The sequence below is a fragment of the Antechinus flavipes genome, chromosome 2 (genome assembly GCF_016432865.1).
Source record: "Antechinus flavipes isolate AdamAnt ecotype Samford, QLD, Australia chromosome 2, AdamAnt_v2, whole genome shotgun sequence".
In the NCBI taxonomy this organism is placed as follows: domain Eukaryota; kingdom Metazoa; phylum Chordata; class Mammalia; order Dasyuromorphia; family Dasyuridae; genus Antechinus; species Antechinus flavipes.
The window spans coordinates 215,191,251-215,218,319 of NC_067399.1; the positions used below are offsets into that span (position 1 = coordinate 215,191,251).

At 35.5% G+C, this 27,069-nt stretch overlaps 1 protein-coding gene and 1 non-coding gene across 2 annotated transcripts in view; one reads left to right on the forward strand and one right to left on the reverse strand.

The window, feature by feature from the left end:
* The window catches only part of HSD17B2 (hydroxysteroid 17-beta dehydrogenase 2), a 73,572-nt gene extending 52,669 nt beyond the window's left edge, over positions 1-20,903 (forward strand). Inside the window, exons 4-5 of the mRNA XM_051976183.1 lie at positions 9,131-9,268; positions 20,470-20,903. Of these exons, the coding sequence (XP_051832143.1) occupies positions 9,131-9,268; positions 20,470-20,801 (470 nt within the window). The 3' untranslated portion in view covers positions 20,802-20,903. The remainder of the gene's footprint in view (positions 1-9,130; positions 9,269-20,469) is intronic.
* Positions 17,908-18,014, reverse strand: LOC127552534 (U6 spliceosomal RNA). Its single transcript, XR_007951409.1, has one exon. It is a non-coding gene; the product is annotated as a U6 spliceosomal RNA (small nuclear RNA).
* Positions 20,904-27,069: the final 6,166 nt, after the last annotated feature.

A 27,069-nucleotide genomic window follows, 5' to 3' on the forward strand; every position in this document is an offset into this window, starting at 1 on the left:
TTTGTGGTGGCAAAGAATTGGAAATTGCAGGGATGTCCATCAATCGGGGAATGGCTGAACAAGTTGCAGTATATGATTAGGATAGAATATCCTAATAGAATATCCTAAGTGCTTTAAGAAATGCTAAGTTCAATGATTTTTTTTTCTTACAAACTCTCTTTGTTCTTTTTCTTCTTTCATCCTTTCCCTCTTCACCAGTGTTTTGCTTCTGTCTACTACCTCCGCAGATCTGTCCTCCCTTCTGTCAGTCCTTCTCCCACCTTTACTTAATCTTTTCTCCTCCTACTTCCCTATTTGTTAAATAGATCTCAATACTCAACTGATTCTGTATGTGCTCAATGATTTTACAAAAACAGGAAAGACTTGCATGAAATAATGAAAAGTAAAATGAGGTGAATCAAGAGAACATTGTATACAATAACAGTGATATTGTTTTAGGAAGAATTTACAGAGAATAAGTTATTATGTCTATTATAAATACCCAAATTAACTGTATAAGACATATGAAGGATATCTGCGTCCAGAGAATAAACTGATAAATAGAAATATGTATAGAACAATTTTACATACATACACACACCCCTATTTGTGTCTAATGGTAGCTATTGGGGGTGTAAGGAAGGGAAAGTAAGAACAAAAGAAAAAAAAGAAATTTACATGATAATATATTTGAAAAGAATAGCAAGTTATGCATAATAGATTTGTAGTTTCATGTACAATCATCATTTTATCATACTGTTTTATGGAAATGCTTGTTTTATTCCACAAATTTTAAAAAAAGACATAAATCAAAAAATAAAGAGTGGAATAATGTCTAGAATGGAAGTGGGTGGAGTGGAAGTCCCCAGTTAAGGGCAGACTGCTTTAGAACTATCATGGTCAGTTTTGTAGACCACATTTAATGAAGGACATTGACAAGTTGGGGTATATAATAATAAGAATGGGGAAAGATCTTGAAGGGGACCCTGCCATATGAGGATCAGTTTAAAAACCTATGGCTTTTTAGTTAGAAGGAAAGAAGATCCAGAGGACCCATGAGAAGTCCCCTTCAGTATTTGAAGGACTGTCATACAGAAAAGAAATTGAGTTACTTTGTTAGGGGCTGATAGGGCCGAATTGTCAGCATTGTTCCCAAGTATCAGAGAAGTAGATTTCAGCTCCGTGTAAGGAAAATCTGTTCAATATTAAAGCTATTCAGTGGGATGGGATGGGATGGCCTCTTAGCTGAAGGTAGATCACCATGATGAAATTGTGGAAGTGGATTTCTTCTTTGGGTGTATTTGTACTAGGTAATTTTAAGGAAAGTTTTAGTAACTTTAAAGTTAAAGGTAATTTTAAAGGTAAATTAGACCTTTAGGTTTCTCTACTGTTTATTAAACAATACTGGTTCTCTCAGCAAATTGTTGGATGACATAGTCACTAATCTCTTTACCATCCTGGTAGTCCTTGATCTTATTAGTGTCCTTTTTTCAAATGTAGTAATCAATCAATAAACATTTACTAAGCTCCTACCCTGTGCTAAGCACCATGCTAAGTGCTAGATAGCCAGAACTGAATTCAATATCTTAGGTGGGGCCTGAGCAAGGCAGAGGGGAAATAACTGTCACCTTCCTTGTTCCATTAATCCCCAAATCATTAGCCATGGCAGGCTTCTCACACTGGTCATGGATAATGAGGTGGGAGATGACAGTTGGGAAGCTTTGATCTGTGACTCACTGACAACTGATCAAGAATATTCATCTGGAAAATTCCCCTTAAAGTAGGTGGGTTCTCACATGTTTGTAAAAGAAATTGAGAACAAAGGTGAAAAAGGGTGGAACCCCATTGTGCTCTGATGCATTGCCAACCTGCTCCTTTGCCCTTATTATTTTGTCAGGCATCTGTTTACTTTCCTATAGTATCACTGGAGTTACACCCTGTCTAATCTTTAGGGGCTTAGCCCGGACCAGTGCCAAATGCCCTTTCTCTTTATAAGAAGACCAGTAATTCTGAAGGCTGAAAGGTATTTCCTTCCAATTGTCTACAAATTCTCACCTTTTGTAGACTCTGTAGGGTTTTTCTGTTAATTGTGTGGAAAAATGATCACCCTCTTCCTTATGTTTTTGATTTCCAACACTCTATATTTTGCATATCTTCTCTGAGGTATTTTCTGTATTTTTTTTTATTTTTTTTCCATTTTCTTTCATTAAGGAAGAAAGTGGTATGGTGGATAAAGGACTTAGATTTAGTCAGGAAAATAGGGTGCAAATGCTGATGTTACCTGATGTTATTCATTGTGTGATCTGAGGCAAATCTTTTCTCTCTGAGGTTCAATTTCTTCAAGTAATAATAATAATAGCTAACTAAGTGCTTTACAATTATTATCTGATTTGATCATCATGACAAGCCTGGGAGGTGAGTGCTATTATTAAATCCATTTTACAGATAAGGAAACTGAGGAAGATAGAGGGTGAGTCTTATCCAGGATCACACAGCTAGTAAGTGTCTGAGGTTTGACTCCAGATAGGTCCAGCGATTTATCCACCTCACATTTAGCTGCTTCAAAAATGTTTGTTTTATTGGCTCGTACCTGGCACAGAGTAGGCACTCTAAAAATGCTATTATTTTTACTGTATCAAACAAATTCCCTACAGCCAAAGTTCTGAATGTGATTTAATCAATGTATTAGTCTAACAGTAATCAATAAATTGAGATAATTGGTCTCTCTTGGTTACTCTATCTTAGAGTCATGGGGCCCTTTAAGTCCAGGGATGTCTTCCTTCTGATTTACCTCACTAAACAGTACTGGGACACCCCTGGCAAGCCTGATTGGTAAATGAATTTCAGGTGTGGCTGATTACTCCCCTCTTTAACATTTTCTGCCAGTTACCCTAGGAGAAACAGCTGCCTCTAGTGCAATCAGGTTTTCACTGACCCGGTCTCATCTGCAAACAGACTCACTCTATACTTTGGTAAAGGAAAAACAAGGACACAACAGTCATTTCTCTGGGAGAGCCTTAGTTCAGACTGGCTTCTGTTTAAAGGGTAAACAGAAGCAATCCTTCATCTCCCAGTTAGTTAAGGAGCCCTTGGAGGCTAAGAGTGATTATTTTATTCTAGTCAGAAACCGACTGACCTTGAGAAGTAGGATCAGAAGAAAAGGATGGATTCACAGAAAAATATTAATATATAAAAAACCCAGATTTTCCTCATTAGTAATCTTATGCCTTAATGTTAGACTAGGGACCCTTGGCTCCCATTGTGGAGACTTTGTGGAGACTGCCTAGAAGCACTATTAAAATGTAAATTTTTATTAGTCTTTCATTTTCCTCATATACATTAATCAGTATTGCGTCAGTGCCTAACTTCTGCAAAGTTCTATAGCAGGTAGGAAGCATAAGATTTGGCCCTTGCCCTAATGGAGCTAATAATGATGATATATTTTTAACAGGGCTTGAAATTGAATAAATGCTTTCCTTATAGCAACAATTTACTGAGATAGATTGTGCAGATAATATCCCCTCTATATAGAAGAGGAAACTGAGTTTCAGAAGTAAAGTGATTTGTTCATGGCCACAGAGCTAGTGTTAGTCAAGATTTGAACTTGTCTTTTCTGACCTTAAGTCAAATACCAATCTGCCCAGAGATTGGGTTTAACTGGAGTGTATCTTAATTAATTACCATTTTACATCCCCATAAAGGGAGGGTATTGTTTCTGCTTATTCAGGGGCTGCCTGAGTAGATTGAAGTAATGGGAAATAGATTTGTATGTGGGGGAGTTCGTTTCTTTTATGACATCATTTTTTAAAATGACATTACTTATGTAATCTTCAAAACAGGAGTCTATTCAGATGGTATTGGAAGATAATGGAACAGGGAACAGATGGCTCAGAATTCCTTAATCCCTGAGCTGGGTCAAAGGAGAAGAGAAGCTCAGTTGCTTCTTGCTATATCTGCTTTCTTCCTCTCAGTTGTCCTGTGCCAATCACAGCAGGGGTGGGGTCCTCTCTCTTAATCACTGCCAGCAAAATTCCTGCCAGAGGAACAGGTTGATCTTTACCTGGAAGACAGTGTGGGTTCCGAAAATGTTGCCCAAATTTGTGACCTAAAACACCCCAGAAGAAATGCCAGGAACAGGACAAAGGTATACAGCGCTCATCAGTCTGATCAAGGTCTATGATCTTGTCAGTCATGCGGGCTTGTGGAAGATCATGGCAAAATTTAGTTGCCTGGAGAAGCTCATCAGGGTTGTACATCAGTTCCACGATTGGTATGCTTGCAAGGGTTCTGGATAATGGATTTCCCTTTTCCCAGAATGGACTGGGGCTTTGCTTTTTAGCATGATGTTAATCATTGTCAGATGCCTTCAATGAGTACAAAAACAGCACCAGCAGTAAATTTTTAACTTGAAAAGCCAAGACTAAAGGGGAAGGAGAATTGGTGCAAGATGTTTTGTTTGCAGATGACTGTGTACTCAGTGTTGACTCTGGAACTGAGATGCAACAAAGAAAGGACCAATTCTCTGTCCCTTTTGTTAATTTTGGCCTGACAATTAATGCCAGCACTGTGCCATTCACACATGGAACCATCAGTTACAGCAAATAGAGACCCTTTGCATGCTGTGGATAAGTTCTCTACCTTGACAATCCACTTTCCAGAACGTATACGTAGAGGATGAGATGGGTCCATGCATTGATAGAGCTAGTTCAGGGTTTGGGAGGAAAGTATGGCAGAGAAGTGTTATTAGGTTGGTTGACATCACTGTATGCCTTTGAAATGTGGACAATGTACCTGATGATATACCATGCCAGGAAACTGAATGACTTCCATTTGAATTGTCTTAGGAAGATTCCAAAGATCACCTGGCAAGATAAGGTCCTGGATACTGAGATCCCTTCTTGAGCTGATCTGCTAAGTATTCAAATTCTATTGCAAAGAACATAATTCAAGATGAACTGGTCACATTATGTGAATTTCAAAAGTATGTTTGCCTAAAATACTATTTTACCAGAATTTATAAAAGGCAAGTGTATATATAATACAGAAAAATAGATACAAGGACGCTAAAGAACTTTGGAATTGATTGTGAGACACAGGAGATACTGGTGCAGGACTACCCAGAATGTAGAGCCCTACATCAAAGAAAGTACTGTGCTCTATAAGCAAAACAGAATTGCAATAACTCAAAAGAAAGAGGGGATATGCAAATTTAGAGATATCTTCTTTCCAAATATTTATATGAACTATTTGTGCCTGACCTATGGTAGAGCAAATTTAGAGACTTCATTCCAAATATTTATATGAACTATTTGTGCCTGACTTATGATAGAACCTTCCAAGCTCGTATTGATCTGATTAATCACTGTCAGACATACTGTGCCTTGACCTTGACATAGTGATGCTATTTTGGTCTTGTTAGAACATGAACAATAACAATCATTATCAAACAGTAACTTGGGGGCAGGTAAGTGGTACAGTAAATAGATAACTAGGCCTGGAGTCAGGAAGACTCATCTTGCTGAATTTCAAACCAGCCTCAGATCCTTATTAGCTGTGTGACCCTAGAAAAGCCACTTAACCCTAATTCAAATAAAAAGGGATCGTTAATCAGTTATTGTCAGCTTGAAAGAGGTCTTTAGCAGAATGTCTTAAAATCTTTTGCTTCTGTCTTGTTCCAGAATTTTATCAATGACTTGGATGAGGGCATAGATAGATAATAAATATGTGAATAATACAGATCTAGGATATCTAACACATTGGACAACAAAGTAATCATCTGATACTAATGAGATAGTCAGGATACTATGCAAAGGATCTATCATTGTTTCAATATTGGGATCTTGTCCTGTGAGAACTAACTCCTTCCACTATTGTAGATTATCACATTCTATGACTTAGAAGCTCAGGTCTAAAAAATTGTGTGAAGGACACAGAAATTGAGTGACTTGCTATGGGACCACTTAACCAGCAAGTATCAGAAGTAGGAGTTCATTCCAATTCTTTCTGATTCTAAGCCTAGGAGTCTGTCAACAGCAACAACAATTAGTATTATAACTAACATTAGCACCCACTGCCTGGGTATTTTGCAAATAATATTTCACATGATCCTGGAAATAAAGGCATGTCTATTTTCAATGCCAGAATTCCAGATATTTTTACAAAAGATTATCTCATTTATCCTCACAGCAATCCTGAAAGATAGGTACTATTGTTATTTTACTGGTAAGGAAACTGAGGCAGATTGAGTGACCCACCCATGGTAACATAGCTTCAAGTATATAAGGCTTGATTTGAATTCAGATCTTCCTCACTCCAGGCCTAGTGCTTTATCCACTTAGCTGCTCTGCCATAACACTTCTAATGGATAATATTAATAATGAAATTTAATAGGGATAAATGCTAAAACTCAACATTTGGGGTTAAAAAGTTGATGGAATCAATCAATATGGGAGAAATGTGGTTAGACAACAATTTGTGTGAAAAGATTCTATTCTATGTTTGCATTTGGTGATATGCTCATAGTGAAAAAGAAAATTTAAAATAAAAAATGGGAAAAAAGACATCTGTATCATAGAGAGCAAAAACAGAAAAAGAAAACTGTGGGATAATTATCCTAATGAATATTGATGCCAAAGTTTAAAATAATATACTATTAAGTAGATTACAGCAATCTATCACAAAGATCATATACTATGACAAGATGGAATTTATATCAGGAATGCAGGGCTGGTTCAATATTAGGAAAGTTATTAACATAATTGGATATAACAGCAACAAAACCAACAGAAATCATATGGTTATCTCAATAGATGTAGAAAGAATTTCTGATAAAATATAATGCCCTTTCCTAGATCATAGGAGTAAATGGAGCTTTTCTTTAAATGATTACTATTTAATATAGTAACATATATCTAACATCTTCAACAAGCATGATTTATAATGGAGATAAGCTAGAGACCTTCCAAGTAAGATTAGAGGCTAAGCAAGGATGTCCATTATCATCACTATTACTCAATATTGCACTAGAAATGCTAAGAGTAAGAGTAGGCAAAAAAATGAATCTATCATTCTTTGCAAATGACATAATTGTATACTTACAGAACCCTAAAGAATCAACTAGAAAATTAGTTGAAAAAATGAACAACTATAGCAAAGTTGCTGAATATAAAATAAGCTTATTTGGCTACTTGCCAAAACAAACCCAGGAATTAAAGACAGAACTAAGGAACTGGAGAAATATTAATTTCTCATGGATAGGCTAAGAAAATATAAATGACAATCCTACTCACATTAATTTACTTATTAAGGCTATAGCAATTAAATGATCAAAGGATTAATTTATAGTGCTAGAAAAAATAACAACAAAATTCATCTGGAACAACAAAAGGTCAAGAATTTCAAGGGAATCTAGGAAAAATAAATTTGAAAGAAGAAAACTTAGCACTATTATACCTCAAACTTTATTACAAAGTGGCAATTATTTGAATAAGGTAGTAACACAATATTCACTAATAAATGATCATAGTATTCTAGTGTTTGATCAACCCAAAGATGCAATATTTGGAGCTAAGAACTCAATATTTGACCATAATTTCTGGGAAAATCAGAAAGTGCTTTAGCAGAAACTAAGCATAAACCAGGATCTCACATCATAAACCAAAAGAAGGTTAAAATAGATACATGATTTAGACACAAAGGGTAATTAATATAAGCAAAATAGAAGAAAATTTTACCTATTAGATCTACAGACAAAGAAAGGGTTTATGACCAAATAAGAGACAAAGAGGATCACAGGAAGTTAAATGGATAATTTTTATTATATGAAGTTAAAACTTTAAGTTTCATAAAGCAAAAAAGTATTGCAAAACAAAACCAACATAGCCAAAATTAGAAGGAAAGCAGAAAATTGAGGGAAAAAAATCTAAAACGAGTTTCTGTGATATAGGTTTCCTTTCTCAAATGGAGTCAAATTTATAAAAATAAAAGCAATTCCTCAATCTACAAATGGTCAAAGGAAGCTTTCAGAAAAAAATCAAAATCTCAATAGTCACATAAGAATGCTCCAAATCATTGGTTAGAGAAATGAAAATTAAGAAAACTCTGACTTATTTCCTAATATAATTTTCAGATTGGCTAATGTAACAGAAAAAGGAAATGACAGATGCTGAAAGGAATATGAAAAAATAGATACACTAATGCATTATTGGTGAAATTATGAACTGGTCTAATTATTCTGGAGAACAACTTGGAACTATGCTGAACAGGCTTTATAGTTGTGCATATCCTTTGACCCAACAACATTACTACTAGGTCTGTATCTCAAAGAGATTAAAGGAAAAGGAAAAGGACCTATATGTACAAAAAATATTTCTAGAGCTTCTTTTAATGGTAGTAAAGAATTGCAAGCTGAGGAGACATCTATCAATTGGGGAATGACTGAACAAATTGTAGTATATAATTGTGATGGAATACTATTGTTCTATAAGAAATGATGAGGTAGATGGTTTCAGAATGTGAAGATCATAGGAAATGTGCCAAAGTAAAATAGCAGAGCCAGGAAAGCACAGTAAAAGCAGTGTAGTATAATTATGGTCAACTGAGAAATACTTGGTTACTCTAATCATTACAGCAATTCAAGACAATTTTAAAACATACATGATGAAAAATGCTATCCACCTTCACAGAATAACCAATGAATTCTGAGTGCATTGAAGCATTTTTTTTTTTTGCTTAACTTTTTTTGCAGCATGACTAATATGGAAATATGTTGTCCATGACTTAATGCACACAGTTGAAACCATATTGTTTATCCTCTCATTGGGTGATGGAGGGATTTGAGGAAGGAAGAGAATTGAGTGCTTAATTTTTTTTTAAAATTAAGGTTAAAAAATATAATTATCTTTTTAAAAGTGTGTCATGCATACAAGTTTCCCTCATCTTTGGATCACTGGTTGTGATCCTAGATTTGTGACTTATTACTTCCGTGTGATGTTAAGTAAGTCATATTACTATTCTGGGCTTTACTTTCTTCATCTATAAAAATAGGGGATTAGATTAGATAATGATTATTAGATAATTATTGAATTAGATAATCTCTGTGGTCTTTTATTCCATCCCAAATCCTATGACTATTTCTTTTGTTTCCTTACAGGAATCGTTCCCATGAAACTATTTTCTGCATATTGTTCATCCAAGGCAGCTCTGACTATGTTTTCTGGGGTCATGAGACTGGAACTTAAAAAATGGGGCATCAAAGTGATATTAATTCATCCTGCAGGTTTCAGAACAAGTAAGTTTTTGACAAATTCTAAGAAAGGTTTATTTAATAGAGAACTAGCCTTAGAGTCAAGAACACATGGATTCAAGTCCTGCCTCTTGTACAAAATAGCTGTTTAAGCCAATAACTTTAATAATATAGTGTTTGACAAACCCAAAGACACCAGTTTCTGGGATAAGAATGCATTATTTGACAAAAATTGCTGGGAAAATTGGAAATCAGTATGGCAGAAACTAGGCATTGACCCACACTTAACACCATACACCAAGATAAGGTCAAAATGGGTTCATGACCTAGGCATAAAGAATGAGATGATAAATAAATTGGAAGAGCATAGGATAGTTTACCTCACAGACCTGTGAAGAGGGAGAAATTTATGACCAAAGAAGAACTAGAGATCACTATTGACCACAACATAGAAAATTTTGATTATATCAAATTGAAAAGTTTTTGTACAAACAAAACAAATGCAAACAAGATTAGAAGGGAAACAATAAACTGGGAAAACATTTTTACAATCAAAGGTTCTGATAAAGGCCTCATTTCCAAAATATATAGAGAACTGACCCTAATCTATAAGAAATCAAACCATTCTCCAATTGATAAATGGTCAAAGGATATGAACAGACAATTCTCAGATGAAGAAATTGAAACTATTTATAGACATATGAAAATATGCTCCAAATCATTATTAATCAAGAGAAATGCAAATTAAGACAACTCTGAGATACCACTACACACCTGTCAGATTGGCTAGAATGACAGGGAAAGATAATGGGGAATGTTGGAGGGGATGTGGGAAAACAGGGACACTGATACATTGTTGGTGGAATTGTGAACACATCCAGCCATTCTGGAGAGCAATTTGGAACTATGCTCAAAAAGTTATCAAGCTGTGCATACCCTTTGATCCAGCAGTGTTTCTACTGGGCTTATACCTCAAAGAGATACTAAAGAAAGGAAAGGGACCTCTTTGTGCCAAAATGTTTGTGGCAGCCCTGTTTGTAGTGGCTAGAAGCTGGAAAATGAAAGGATGTCCATCAATTGGAGAATGGTTGAGTAAATTGTGGTATATGAACGTTATGGAATATTATTGTTCTGTAAGGAACGACCAGCAGGATGAATACAGAGAGGACTGGCGAGACTTACATGAACTGATGCTGAGTGAAATGAGCAGAACCAGGAGATCATTATATACCTCAACAACGATACTGTTTGAGGATGTATTCTGATGGAAGTGGACCTCTTTGATAAAGAGAGCCTTAATTGATCAAAGATGGACAGAAGCAGCTACACCCAAAGAAAGAACACTGGGAAATGAATATAAACTGCTTGCATTTATGTTTTTCCTCCCGGGTTATTTATACCTTCTGAATTCAATTCTCCCTGTGCAACAAGAAAACTGTTTGGTTCTGCACACATAAATTGTATCTAGGATATACTACAACCCATTCAACATGTAAAGGACTCTTGCCATCTGGGGGAAGGGGTGGAGGGAGGGAGGGGAAAAATCGGAACAGAAATGAATGCAAGGGATAATGCTGTAAAAAAATTACCCTGGCATGCGTTCTATCAATAAAAAAATTATTAAAAAAAATAAAGAACAGAATAAACAAACAAACAAAAAAAATAGCTGCTTAACCCTAGGCAAATCATTAAATCTCTCAATGTTCCAGTTAACTCTCTGAAACAAGAAGGGAAGCAATGTATATCGATAAAGGCATTTTCCTCATTGAAGCATTCCTGTAAAAAATGATATCAAAGTCTTCTTGACTATCAGCATGCTAGTATAGTGAATAAAGAAGTGGTCTTCTTATACAATTGCCTCATTTTATAAGATGTACAAATGAAGTTCAGAGAGAAAAAGATGATATAGCTAGTAAGTAGCTAAGATGGGTAATTTTCTTTCCAAGCCATTATTATTTCCATTTACCTGTCTTGTCTTTTAGTATTGAGCGGTCTGTGAAATGAGAACACAAGATACAATTTTGACTAGTCTAAGACAGCTATACCAATTATTGCCTTCATTTTGATTTGAGATTTTATCAGTTACCAATGGTCACATTTATCAAAGCAGCTAAAAAATACCAATACCAAAAAAAAAAAAAAAACAATACCAAATTAACAACATGGAGAATATGTTCTTTTTCTGTCCTGAATTTACTTCTTTATCCTGCCCACTGTGTGTACATTCCAATGCTGTATCCTCAGACCTCTCCACTTATCTCCTTACACTTTTTCACTTGATGAAGTAATCAGATGCCCTAGCTTTAATCATCAATCTTGTGCCAATGGCTCCTGCATCTATATATCTAGATGCATCCAGCTTTAGTCTCTCTCCTGAATTTCAGTCTCATTTCAACAATTGCTCTTTGGATATTCTAAATTGGATGTCCCATAGGCACCTCAAACTCAACATATCTAAAACAGAACTAATTATATCTTTTCCACCCCTTTCAAACTTTTCCCAAACATCCCCGTTTCTGTTACCATTCAAATCTTCCAATTTAGGAACCTCAGAATCTTTCCTAGCTTCCCTCTTCCTCACATCATATCTATTCAGTTGCTAAATCTTGTTTCCATCTCCACCATACTTCTCCCATTTGTCCCCTTCTTTCTATTCACATAGCCACTATCCTAGTTCAGGATATCCTCATTTCTTGCTAGAATCACTTACTATAATCTAGTAATTGGCTTTCCTGCCTTAATTCTCCCTTCAGCAATCCATCCTTCACTTAGCTGCCAAAGTGATTGACTACAAACTTCCAATGTTCTATAAACTACAAAGGCTTTTTATTATGTCTAGGATAAAATATAAACTTCTCTATTTTTATGTAAAGTCCTTCACAACCTGGTCACACCTACCTTTTCAGTATTTTTACATCGCATTTCCCCTTTTCTACTTTAATGCTTTAGCCAACTTGTATTTCTCATTGTTTCTCATCTAAGAGTCTCTATTTCCTTTCACTTTCCTTTTGTACTGGCCTTACTTGTATGACTGGAAGGCACTCCCTCCTTTATCTCCCAACTTCTAGTATCCTTCATTTTCTTCAGAACTCAGCTTGAGTATCATGTAAAAAGTGGTGTTTGAACTGAGTGCAGAAACATGAAGCTTGGAATTAGGATATGTAACAAATGAGGAATAATAAAAAGTTCAGTTTGGATGAATTATAAATGATGTTAAAGGGAGTAATGTTTAATAAGACTGGAAAGCTGGCTAAGGTGTAAGAGTTTAACATGGCTTTGAGATAGCTATGAAGTCCAATGGATAGAGGATTAGACACTTAGAAAATTGTCAAATGAGATATTATTTGTAAAATGCTCTTCAAGTCTAAAAACTCTCTATAAATGTTAGCTATTGTTGTTATGGAAATAGAGAAGTTTGCATTTAACCATAGAAATAATAGTGAGTCATTGGAATTTACTGAGTAAGAGTCAAAGGGATGCAATGAGGTGCTGGATCTGGGTTTCAATCATAGGTGGGCAACTATCTGTGTCACTTTGGACCAATCAATGCATTGCTTTAAGCTTCTGTTATTAATTTGTAAAATGAAAGGGATGGATTAGATGATCTCTAAATGCCCTTCAAGTTAAATCTATGATCCTATAACTCAAAAGTTTTTAAGCCTGAGAGAATAGATAATTGTACCTAGCACTAATTTGGGCAGATATTTCTGAGAGTGACTGATCCCAGAAAGCAGAGAAAGGGGAGGAGTAATATCTGGCTGTTGTTCTACCTGCCAGAAAAGAGCTGAAAGAAGAACATGAAAGGGAGAGTTCAAATCTCCTATTTTCCCTTTGTCTTTCTCACTACTCCTAATTCTGTTAGGTCATCTTTTTTTCTTTATTTAAATTAATTAATCTGAATTTATAATTCATCATCTCATTTTCATAATATTATGATCTAGGGCAGCTTTGGTACATGGCTGCCTCTTTTTAAGATCAGTTTTGAACTGAGTTGATGTAGTTTAGCAGATGTGTATGTACACACTTATATACATATTTGTATTTGTGTGTAGGTATGTGTCTACATATAAACATATGTCACATACATATATATTGTGTAGTTTACACACACAGATACACAAACAACAGGCAGAAATAGAAAATAGAAACCTAGAAAATAGAACATAAAGAAAATGAAATGGCTAGACAAGTAAAATTTGAGATGATGAAATAAAAGGAAGAAGTATGGCTTTGCTTAACCACAAAAAAATGCACCAGAAAATGCACTAGAAAATGTACCAGACTAAATTCTAATTAGAGAATCTAGGAAAAAGTGAGTTGTTTTCCTGGCATAGAAAGAATTGCAGATACTCGAGATGAGATCTGTCAGGAACATGTCATATGACATAATTCAATTCCCATGAACTGAAATTGATCTGAAACTGGGAAGTGGGGAAGGAAATGATCTTAGGTTTTTGCATAAGTGTAAGGTGTAGGATTAGGTACCAAAAAGCAGCTTTGTTGCCCACTAACCCATTCTAGGTCAAAGATTCAGTGCAAAGAGGAATAGTCTCAGAGAATCAATAGCTACAGAGGCTCTGATTGTATACTGAGCAAGGAAAAAGATCTTCAAGAAAACAATAACTATTTGGCTTTCATCTTTGAGATAGATCAGAACTTGTTTCTACTCGATAGCCCGGGGTGAAAATCTAAAGTGAATAGCCTGAGTAGAAGTCCCCGACCAGTTCAGCCATTCAGCATTGTAGAACCTCCCAAAAGAGTAATAATGTCTGATTCAAGTTCAGCAATAGTCCCCTTAAACTCTCAACCAGAAAGACAACAACAGACCAAAAGCTGGATCAGGACTTTGTAGAGCTCTTATTAATAGGGCAGTGAACAGACTTTACCCAGGATCCCATCACTTTGGGAGCATTGAAAGTTTACAAACTCTAGTTTAACTGTCATGGAAGCAGCAGGTGGATATAAGAGCAGAGAAGCTCAGGTCATACATTTGCTCCTTTCCCTTCCCCCAAAGTGTTCAAAGACCAGCTCTAACATAAAGTTCAAAGTCAAGAAATAGGCTACAGGAATGAGCACACACACACAAAATGAACCCTACATAAAAAAGTTATTATGGCAACAGAAGTTGAAGATATAAACCCAGAAGAAGGGAATGACTTGAAGATGTCTGCAAATAATATTTTTAAGAAAAATGGAGCTCTGATACAAGTTCAACAGAATTCCTGGAAGAGTTAAAGCAAGAGTTAAAAAGAGCCAAAATTATTTTTAAAATAAAATGAGATGTATGGAAGAAAAATATAAAAACAAAATCAACAAAAGGTTACAAAACCTAATTCAAGAAAACACTCCATGAAAATTAGAATTGATTATGTAAAGCCTAATGTCTTTATGAAATACAAAGAAATTATAGGACAAAATCAAAAGTCTGAAAAATAGAAGAAAATTTGAAGTATCTCACAATTTAATAGAGAATAGATCAAGGAAAAATAATTTCAGAATCATTGGAATACATGAAAACCATGACTAAAAAACAAGAACTTAATTATCATATTTCAAGAAATTATGAAAAGAAAACTACCCATATCTCATTACCAGACAGCAAAGTAGAAAGAGAAAGAGTCCAGCAATCACCTCCTGATAGAAACCCCAAAATGAATTATCTTAGGAATGTTATGGGCAAAATCTAGGGCTCCCAGATTTAAAAATATATATATTTGAGTCAGGCAGAAAGAATTCAAATAGTAAGTAGCCCCAGTCAAGATCACATAAGATTTAATAGCCACCACAGTAAACAATCAGAGAACTTGGAACATAATATTTTAAAAAGACAAAAGTTATATACATAATCAAATATAATTTATCCAGAAAACCTATGGGTAATCCTACTGGGGAAAATGGAGCTTTAATGAAATAGAGAATGTCTAAACATTCATGATGAAATATCAGAGTTGAGTAAAATATTTGTGTGGATGCAAAGATCCTACTCAAATTGACAGCTCAAAGACATGGTACAAAACAGAAAGTTTCTTTATTTTGATTCTCTGGAGAAACAGGACAGTCCCTTCACCAGAAAGTCTGGAGCAGGGAAAGCCAATTTTATAGAAGTAAGGAGCATAATTATATAGTCAAGGTTTACAGAAACTATTTGCCCACCCATCTCCTGTTAATCTTTTTAAAATCATTGGCCAATTAGATCTTTATTTCTTATTTATCTTTGGAATACAGGTGGGCTTTTGTGGTACTAGGGTCTTGGTTAAACAATAAATGTTTCAAAATGTTATTAAGAAAAAGGGGTCTGTTTTGCTTCAAAGGTAAATAATCAATTAAGCAAGAGGGGTTAACGGTTTCTAAATTCTTGAGCTAGTATCTAAGGGGATTTGGTCTGTTTCAGGCTTTTATCAATCAATCAGATAGGGATGGCTAGATATCTCTAGACCATTAAACAATAAGCTAGGTTTTTCTTTAAGCAGTTGATTAAAGGTCAAGGGGTTATCTCTTAAATGTTTTATGCTGGAAGAACAATTCTTGGCTCTTCTTCCAGAACCTGATTAAACAGAGTCTTGGTGCTGAGTCTTGTATTACCCAAGGTTATTATTCTGAGAAGTCCTCAGTTTCCTGGTTCACTCACATTTTATATACAAATGCAAAAATTCAGAGAAGCATAAAGAGGTAAATATGAGCAAGTAATCATAAGGAATTAAACAAGATTTGGCTGTTTACATTCTTATATGAAGAAACATGATACATGTAAATCCTTTGAGATCTATCATCAAGAAAAAAATCATAGAGGGATTCTAATTTGACAATGGACCTGGTAGTGATTCTGTTTAAATTTTAATTATTTAAAAAAATAAAGAAAATGATAAGAAGGATATACCAAAGTAGAAGGTGAGGAAAAGGAAAGGAAGAATGAGGAAAATTATCTCACATAAATAGAGTAGGAAAATAGACTATATAACAAGTTGAAGGGAGTAGAGGAGAAGAGTGAATGACATGAACCTCACTTTCTTTTTTAGATTTTTTTTATAACATTTTATTGATAGAACCCATGCCAGGGTAATTTTTTTTACAACATTATCCCTTGCACTCACTTCTGTTCCGATTTTTCCACTCCCTCCCTCCACCTCCTCCCCCAAATGGCAAGCAGTCCTTTACATGTTTAATAGGTTACAGTATATCCTAGATACAATATATGTGTGCAGAACTGAACAGTTTTCTTGTTGCACAGGGAGAATTGGATTCAGAAGGTATAAAGAAGAAAAGGAGAAGAAAAACAAAAATGCAAGCAGTTTATATTCATTTCCCAGTGTTCTTTCTTTGGGTGTAGCTGCTTCTGTCCATCCTTGATCAATTGAAACTGAATTAGCTCTCTTTATCGAAGAGATCTACTTCCATCAGAATACATCCTCAAACAGTATCATTGTTGAGGTATATAATCATCTCCTGGTTCTGCTCATTTCACTTAGCATCAGTTCATGTAAGTCTCGCCAGTCCTCTCTGTATTCATCCTGCTGGTCATTCCTTACAGAACAATAATATTCCATAACATTCATATACCACAATTTACTCAACCATTCTCCAATTGATGGGTATCCATTCATTTTCCAGCTTCTAGCCACTACAAACAGGGCTGCCACAAACATTTTGGCACATACAGGTCCCTTTCCCTTCTTTAGTATTTCTTTGGGGTTTAAGCCCAGTAGAAACACTGCTGGATCAAAGGGTATGCACAGTTTGATAACTTTTTGAGCATAGTTCCAAATTGCTCTCCAGAATGGCTGGATGTGTTCACAATTCCACCAACAATATATCAGTGTCCCTGTTTTCCCACATTTCCTCCAACATTCCACATTATCTTTCCTTGTCACTCTAGCCAATTTGACAGGTGTATAGTGATATCTCAGAGTTGTCTTAATTTGCATTTCTCTGATTAATGATTTGGAGCATATTTTCATATGTCTATAAATAGTTTCAATTTCTTTGTCTGAGAATTGTCTGTTCATATCCTTTGACCATTTATCAATTGGAGAATGGTTTGATTTCTTATAAATTAGAGTCAATTCTCTATATATTTTGGAAATGAGGCCTTTATCAGAACCTTTGATTGTAAAAATGTTTTCCCAGTTTATTGTTTCCCTTCTAATCTTGTCTGCATTTGTTTTGTTTGTACAAAAACTTTTCAATTTGATATAATCAAAATTTTCTATTTTGTGGTCAATAGTGATCTCTAGTTCTTCTTTGGTCATAAATTCCTCCCTCTTCCACAGGTCTGAGAGGTAAACTATCCTATGCTCTTCCAATTTATTTATAATCTCATTCTTTATGCCTAGGTCATGAACCCATTTTGACCTTATCTTGGTGTATGGTGTTAAGTGTGGGTCAATGCCTAGTTTCTGCCATACTAATTTCCAATTTTCCCAGCAATTTTTGTCAAATAATGCATTCTTATCCCCAAAACTGGGGTCTTTGGGTTTGTCAAACACTATTTTATTAAAGTTATTGACTGTTTTGTCCTTTGAACTTAACCTATTCCATTGATCAACTAGTCTATTTCTTAGCCAATACCAGATGGTTTTAGTAACTGCTGCTTTATAATATAATTTTAGATCTGGTACAGCTAGGCTACCTTCATTTGATTTTTTTTTTTTATTAATTCCCTTGAAATTCTTTTTTTTTTTTTTTTTTACTATATGGAACGCTTCACGAATTTGCGTGTCATCCTTGCGCAGGGGCCATGCTAATCTTCTCTGTATCGTTCCAATTTTAGTACATGTGCTGCCAAAGCAAGCACTCCCTTGAAATTCTTGACCTTTTGTTTTTCCGTGTGAACTTTGTTGTTATTTTTTCTAGTTCATCAAAGTATTTTTTTGGCAGTCTGATTGATATAGCGCTAAATAAATAGATTAATTTAGGTAGTATTGTCATCTTTATTATATTTGCTCACCCAATCCAAGAGCATTTAATATTTTCCCAGTTGGTTAGATCAGACTTAATTTGTGTGAAAAGTGTTTTGTAGTTTTGCTTATAAAGTTTCTGATTTTCCCTTGGCAGATATATTCCTAAATATTTTATACAATCAGTAGTTACTTTAAATGGAATTTCTTTTTGTAACTCTAACTGTTGAGTTTTGTTAGTGTTATATAAGAATACTGATGACTTATGTGGGTTTATTTTGTATCCTGCAACTTTGCTGAAGGTGTGGATTGTTCCTAATAACTTTTTAGTAGAGTTTCTGGGGTTCTCTAAGTATACCATTGTATCATCAGCAAAGAGTGATAATTTGGTTTCCTCATTGCCTATTCTTATTCCTTTAATCTCTTTCTCAACTCTTATTGCCAATGCTAGCATTTCTAATACAATATTAAATAGTAACAGTGATAGTGGGCAACCTTGTTTCACTCCTGATCTTATTGGGAATGGTTGCCATTTGTCCCTGTTACATATGATGCTTACTGCTGGTTTTAAATAGATGCTACTGATTATTTTAAGGAAAAGTCCATTTATTCCTATACTCTCAAGAGTTTTTAATAGGAAAGGATGTTGGATTTTATCAAATGCTTTTTCTGCATCTATTGAGATGATCATATGGTTTTTGTTAATTTGATTATTAATATGGCCAATTATGCTGATAGTTTTCCTAATATTGAACCAGCCCTGCATTCCTGATATAAATCCTACTTGATTGTGGTATATTATTCTGGGGATGATTTTCTGTAGTCTTTTTGCTAATATCTTATTTAAGATTTTAGCATCAATATTCATTAGGGAGATTGGTCTATAATTTTCTTTTTCTGTTTTCAATCTACCTGGTTTAGGTATCAGTACCATGTCTGTGTCATAAAAGGAATTTGGTAGGACTCCTTCATTCCCTATTTTTTCAAATAGTTTATAAAGCATTGGGGCTAATTGTTCTTTGAATGTTTGGTAGAATTCACATGTAAATCCATCTGGTCCCGGGGATTTTTTTTTTTTAGGGAGTTGATTAATAGCTTGTTCTATTTCTTTTTCTGAAATGGGACTATTTAAGCAATTTACTTCCACCTCTGATAATCTGGGAAGCCTATATTTTTGGAGGTAGTCATCCATTTCACTTAGTTATCAAATTTATTGGCATAAAGATGGGCAAAGTAACCCTTATTATTTCTTTAATTTCCTCTTCATCATTTTTAAGACTACTAATTTGATTTCCCTCTCTCCTTTTTCTAATCAGATTTACCAAAGGTTTATCAATTTTATTGGTTTTCATGAACCTCATTTTCAACTGAAGTGGTCAAAGAAGGAAAGAATACATATATACAAAGAGTTGAATAAAAAAAAAATCACTCAATAATGAGACAAGATGGAAATGGGTATAGGGAAAGAGGGGAAATAAGAGAAAGGGTAGATTAAAAGATGAATTAATAAAAACAAAATATTCTCTTAAGGAAATGGTGAGAAACTGGAGAAGAAATAGTAAAAGAAAATAGGATGGGGGAAAATACACAGCAATCATAACTAATGTGAATGGAATGTATCCACAAAATGGAAAAAAGACAATTGAATGAATTAGAAACTAGAATTCAATAATCTGTTGTTTTTAAGAAACACCCTGGAAAAAGAAATATGCACATAGAATTAGAATAAATGGATGGGGCAGTATTTATCATACTTCAGCTAGAGTAAAAAAAAGACAAGTATAGCATTTGTGATCTCAAATAAAGTGAGAGCAAAAATAGTCCTATTTTAAAAGATAGAAACAAACTACACTTAGTAAAATAAAACTGTAGCCAATGAATAAATATCACTACTAAATATATAGGTACCAAAATCATATTACATCTAACTTTTTAAAGGAAAAATTAAATGTTACAGAAAAAAAAGTAGTAAATTTATAATAGTGGGGAACCTTAATTTACCCCTATCAGACCTAGAGAAAATTTTTGATCTGTGCTTCTCACCGTCACAAAAACTGATTGTGTATCAGGGCATAAAAATTTCAGAAACATGCAGAAATATAATATACATTTTTACTGACCACAATACAATAAAAATTATATAAACTAATGAACAAATTGCATCTCTGCATTTTAAAGAGGTTGTCAGGATAACACAGCAGGGATGTCACGTTTCTTGGAAATTTAACTAGCTTTGCCAAGAGAATCATGCAGAAACCTGGACTGACACATTTACTTCGTCATTTTTTCAACTGCCAATTCATTCCCTGTTTCTGTCCCTAATCGCGACATCTCTCCTTTCTGTTGTCACAGACATAGGAGGCACAACTGAAAGGTGGATGAAGGAAGAAAATGACATCTTGGAAAATGTGTCTCCTGATGTACTAGAAGATTATGGTCGAGACTACTTGCGATCTTCAACTTGGGCAACACACCAGGAATTAAATGAGTCTCCTACAGATTTCTCCCCCTTATTCAGAGATGTACTGCATGGCATCCTGTGTAAGAATCCATCTGCTTTGTACACAGCTGGGGTAGTTTCCTACTTGTTTATTTGCTTAATTTCCTTTTTTCCTGTTTCAGTCTTTGATTATGTTGCACTTAAAATTTTCTATTCTAGCCCCCTGCCCAAGGCTTTGACATGACCCATAAAAGCTTACCTTTGTTCAGAAGGTTACTAGATATTCCTAGAAATTGTCTTATGGAAAAACATTTTTTGGCTTCTCATTAAAGTGACTTCTGTTCCAGCTGGCTGTTTGTTTTTATGAATGTAGTTGTGAAAGTAGAATTCAGTGGTAGAAGTGGTACCAGGTGTAAAAAAAAAAAAAAAAGAAGGGGAGGAGGAAAAAAAGGAAGGGAAGGAAATTGTACAGATGTAATGATGGTGGATACATAGAGAGAGAAAGGATGATAGTGGGGGGAGGGGTGAGAGAAGGAGGGAGAAGGAGGAAAGGAGAGACAGAGACAGGCAGAGATAGAAAGAGAGACAGACCGAGAGATAGAAAGAGACAGAGACAAAGAGAGAGAAAAGGGGAGACATACACAGAGAGAGGGAGGGAGGGAGGAGAGAGGGAGTGAAGGAGAGAGACAGAGAAAGAGATAGAGACAGAGATGGAGACAGAGCGATAGAGAGAAAAGGAGAGACAGAGAGAAGAGGGAGAATGAAAGGGAGGGAGAGAGAAAGAGGAAGAGAGAGGGAGAGGGAAACAGAGAGAGAGACAGAGACAGAGAGAAAAAAACAGAGAAAGAGGCAAAGAGACAGAGAGAGATAGAGGCAGAGACAGAAAGAGACAGAAAGACAGAGACAGAATCAGAGAAAGACAGACAAAAAGAGATAGAGAAACAGAAAGACACTCAGAGAGACAGAGAGACACAGAAAGAGACAGAGACAGAGAGACAAAGACAGAGACACAGAGAGACAGAGTGAAAGACAGAGAAAAAGATAAGATAGAAAGAGACAGAGGGATAGAAAGACAGAGAGAATCAGAGAAAGACAGAGAGACAGAGACACAGAGAGAGAAAGAGAGAGAGAGAGACAGAGACAGAAAGAGGATAGAGAAACAGAGACAGAGAGACTGACATACAGAGACTGAGACAGACAAAGAGAGACAAAGAGACACATACACAGAGAAACAGACAGAGAGACAGACACACAGAGAGAGACACAGAGACAGAGACAGAGAGGAAGGAAAGAGAGAGAGAGAGGGAAAAGGAGGGGGAGAGAGAGGGAAGAGGGGAGAGGATGGAGGGAGAGGAAAGGAGAGAAGGGGAGGAGAAAGAAGAGGATGATAAATAGAGCAATGGAAAGGGGGTGGTGGGAAAAAGAGGAGAAGCTGAAGGAATGTGGTTCAGCAGAAAGAACCCTTGATTGAAAGCTGGAATACCTGAGCTTGAACTCCATCTTTGCCATTTATTTCTTGTGGAATGTTGGATAAGTCATCTAACCTCACATCAATTTCATCTGTAAAATGAAAGGACTTTATTAAAAAGCCTTGATGATTCTTTCCAATTCCAACCCTCTGAGTAAGAAAAGGTTAAAGACATGTCGCTGATAGGACTGAGAGGAAGATGCTGAGAGAATAGACTAATCCTTCCTCAATTCTTTTGCAAGGATCCCCTCTTTGAAGGGATAAATTTCATCCTGAAGGGAGATTTCCTGTAATGTTTCTTGGTCATCTTCCTCATCACCTCTCCATAACTAGAGAAACAAGAGTACTTACAATAATGATCCAAGATTTCCTATGCAGGTTTCAGTTCCTTCTGGCTTTCAAGCAATTGTAAAATTTCCACTATGGATTTATTTTCACTGGAAACTTAGCAATTGCCTTGAGAGTCAATAAGAAATGCTTTATTTTATTCCATAATTTTTTTTGATGAAGCTATTGGGGTTAGGTGACTTGCTCAGGATCACATAGCTAGGAAGTGTTAAGTGTCTGAGATCAAATTTGAAATCAGGCCCTCCTGATTTCAGGGTTGGTGCTCTATCCACGGCACCACTTAGGTGCCCTCCATAACTTTTTTTTAAAAAGAAGTAAATTATTTTAACTGAGGGGGAAGTACTCAGATTCCAGTCACATCTAATATTTTGCAGAGCGTTTTGCAAATATCCTGAAGTCATGAAACTGGTGTATTTGTATAAAAATGTCAATATACAATATAATACATTAAACATTGATTAAATCTCTAAAAATATTTCTTGTGTGAGCATTTATGCCTTGGAAATTGACCAGTGCTACAAATCAGGTTTGACTTCCTGTTTTCTTAGTAGTTAAAAACTTTAGAAAGCAATGGGAAAAAGTAATGATAATGCAGATTAACTTTAAAAGCATGTCCTTTATTATTATGTTTTCGCAGAGAGCTGGTTGTTAAGCATTTATCCGCATATCTCTGCCTACCTGATAGGAGAGAAGGGAAAGTAGGCGTCAGAGAGTCCCTCTCAGATCTATCATTTAAGCAGTGGATCCAAGGGATGCATCTCATAATTTCACACCTGCCACAAGGATTTCTTCCTACCATTGAGTTCTTTGAAGTCAGGGACTGATTTGTATTCTTCCTCTTATTCCCACTGCTTAGCATAGTGCCTAACACTTACTAGATAATTAATAGATGCTGAATGATTAACTTGCTATTCACTTCAAGACCCAGATGACCCCTTTGTCAGGAAGGCCCTTGAAGAAAAGGACGGGATTCCTACTTAGATGTTTCACTACTATCCTTTGCATTCTGGCATTCTAGGCTTCTCGCTATAGCATGCGTAATTACATAGAATCCTCTGAGGGCTACCAGTCTAGGTCAGTCAGCCTTTATGGCTGTACTCAGGTGGGTCTGGAAGCCTAAGCTACCTCCAGGAAGCCTGTGGTCAACAAATATTCTTAGAACTTGTTGCAAATTGGGGAAAAAAAGAAAAACAATAGAAATCCAAAACCACAATCCCTTAGGAAGATAGGGAAAATAGCATGGAATGCACTAACAGAGACTTGGAGAATTATCTTTTTCTTCCTTCAGAGATATATACTCTGTAGCTTTGGGCAAAGCTTTTGTTCTATCTGTGTTCTTTTCTGCAAAGCAGAGGGAGTTAAACTAGATTCTTGCCTTATGGATATTTTGTTAAATAAATGAACAGGTGAAATTAATGAAATGCTGAGATTAAAGGAATGATCCTCTAATAAAGTCCTCCTCCGGTCTGTCCTTGTGGTGTGGACTTGACCATGAGTTCTTGAAAGTTATTGCAGCAGAAACATACTCAGGAAGGTCCTATGAAAATGGAAGAGTTTTTTTTAAAGGATTAGGTGTCTGTTTTCTGAGGATCTGCCTCACTAAACATGCAGAGGATTCTTGCCAGATTGGCCCTAGGATGATGCTTTTTTTTTTTTTTTTTGCTACTTCAACTGCCCAATCAATTAAGTTCATCCTTGAGGGAATACCAACAATGACAAAAAAAAAATCACAGTTTGTTGAGATACAACAGTAAAATGAAATTATAGTGCTTTGGGATTCCCAAAGATACACACGTCTAACCACAGACATTTGGGAAGCACGTTCCTTCAACTTTTCTTCTTCCCATCATCTTCTGTTCTTCCTTATCCATCACCTTCTTTTATACAGGTAGCATGCAGGAGATGTCTAGCCTCTGGATGTGGACATAAGCACACCCACATAAGCACACATAAGCATTTCCACATAGGTGGAAAGGAACAAATATTTACTAACTACGTAATATGTTCAAGCACTGTCTTAAGAGTTTTACAAATATTTCATTAGATCCTCACAACAACACTGTGATGCAGGTGCTGTTATTATCATCCATTTACAGTGAGAAAACTGAGGGAGACAGCTCTGAAGTGACTTTGCTAGGTTCACATCCATTAAGTGTCTGAAGCTGGATCTGAACCTTCTGTGCCTAGGACGGTGCTCCATCCACTTCCTAGCTGCTAAGCGTTTATTAAGCATCTGCTGGGTGCCAGGCATTGTACTAAGCACTGGGGATACAGAGAAAGGCAAAAACAGAACCTAGCCTCCAGGAACTTGGGAGGAGAACATGAAAATTACTAGATATATTCAGGCTATGTGCAGAATAAATGAAGGCAAAAGAGAGGAAGGCAGCTGGTTGGACTGAGAAAAAGGACCCTTGCAAAAGGAGGGATTTGAAGGAAATCTTGAAGGAATCTAGAGAAACTGTGAGATAAGAGGCAAAGGTGTGAGGGTAGAATGTTCAAAGCGTGGAAGAAAACCAGTGCAAAGGCATCCAAATAGAGATGGAGTGTTCTGTTCAACGACTTGCAAGTAGGCTGGTGTAGCTATATCATAGATTATAGGGGAGTAAAGGGAACTTTGAAAGACTTAAGAACTCTGATCAATGCAATGAGCAACCATGGTTCCAGAGGACAAATGATAAAAAATGCTACTCGACGTCTGGCAGAGAAGTGATAGACTTAACATGCAGAATAATATATACATTTTAGGGAATTGCCAAAGTGGGCATTTGTTTTCCTTGATTCTTGATCTGTATTTTTCGTCCTTTTATCCAAAAGAGAGGGTAAGAGGGAAAGAATATAGGAGCTTATTTGTGTATAAGTATCTAATATATCTATAACCTTTTTCAAAAATAAATTGGAAAGGTAGAAAGGGGTCAGATTATGAAGAGCTTTAAATGCTAAGCAGAGAAATTTATCTTTGATTGCAGAAATAATAAGGAGCTATGGGAGCTCACTGAGGACAGGAGTGATATGATTAGACTTACATTTTAGAAAAATCCCCTTGGCAGCTGAATGGAGGATAGATTGAAATGAAGAGAGAGGGGTGCCAATTGAGACAGGAAGATCAATTATAAGGAATACTGAATAAGTTTAGGTGAGAGATAATGAGGGCTTGAAATACGGTGGTTAATAAGTGGAGAATAGGGAATATATAAAAGACATATTGTGAAGACAGAAATAAACAAAAATGATTAGCCAACAGATTGGTTATGTGGGATGAATTCAAATAAGGATCCAGGATGATATCAAAATTGCAAACACAACAGTAAGATGAACATTTAGAAATGGGGAAGATTTCAGAAAAAAGACACTAAAATTCTCCTCCAAAGTCACTTACTAAATGTGTAATTCTGGATAAGTTCATTTAATTTTATTTAGCCTGGTTCTATAAATTAGAGTTGATGATATTTGTAGCCCTCCCAGCACAAAGTTATTGTAAAGATCAATGAAATAACATGTTTAAACCATTGTATAAATGTTATCTCCATCACCATCATCATTACAGCATTCATTCAATATACTAGCATATTAAAATGTAAATTCAAGGAAAGAAACTATCCAGGAACAGGTGAGAAACAAAGATGGAAAAAGCAAGCTTGACTACCAGTTACACTGTCCTTAATATCTAAGTACCTGAAATAGTCCATTTGGTTATCTGGGGTTTCAAGTCATTGCTTTAGGAGTTTCAACAGACAATTTTGTACATCTTTATTTTTTAATAGGAAAAAACCCAGTACATTAAATCTTTTTCTTCACTGATGTTCTCCATCATTGAGAGGCAAATCTGTTCCATTGTGCAACTTTGACTAATTCCCTTCCCCACAAGAGATCTCATTTTACTCATTGGGACAATAATAAGATGGTTTCTAAAGTCCTCCCCAGGTCTTCCCTCCTAAAGGGCAGAAAGTCTTAAAATTTGAACTTTTAAGTTGTACAACTCACTTTTAAACAATTCCTTTAAGGTACTGATTCCTTCCCTAATGCCTAAGGATAGTCAGGGACACATAAGGATATATGGTTAGATCAGGAAGAGAGATCTGCAATATGGGGCACTTGGGGTTGGACAGGGGTTGTAGTGGTATGGCCTCAGGGGAGTAGGGAATGTTTAAAAGGCAGGCAAAGATCTGAGGGAAGTAGGCAAACTTTGAAGAACAGTTATCTGTGTCAATACAGATAAGAAAGCTTTTTTCTGAGTAGGAACCAATTTGTTTATTTGAATAAATTGAGAACCAAATTGGTAAGAAAACAAAATCCAGATTTCCCGTTTTTAATATATGTGTGTATGTATAGACATATGTATGCATATATATATCACATACACACACTTACATAAATACATACACACATGTGTATATATATTTATACATGAATACACATATATATCCCCAAGGTCTCAGAGCAAAGACTTGATATAGGAAAGAGAAAGTAGGGATAAGCATAGAATCACAGAGCCCTATGCTTATTTTTTTGTATTTATTTATTTAAAACTTAAATAGAAAATAGAAAAAAGGAAAAAAAAATATTTTCATGTATATAGCAGAACATCAAAGAGGATTCAAAACACAAAACAATAAATTTCTATTTCAAGAAAGTGTATATAAAAAATTTATAAATAAAATTCTATAACGAAGCAAAGAAAAGATGTACAGTTCTGAAT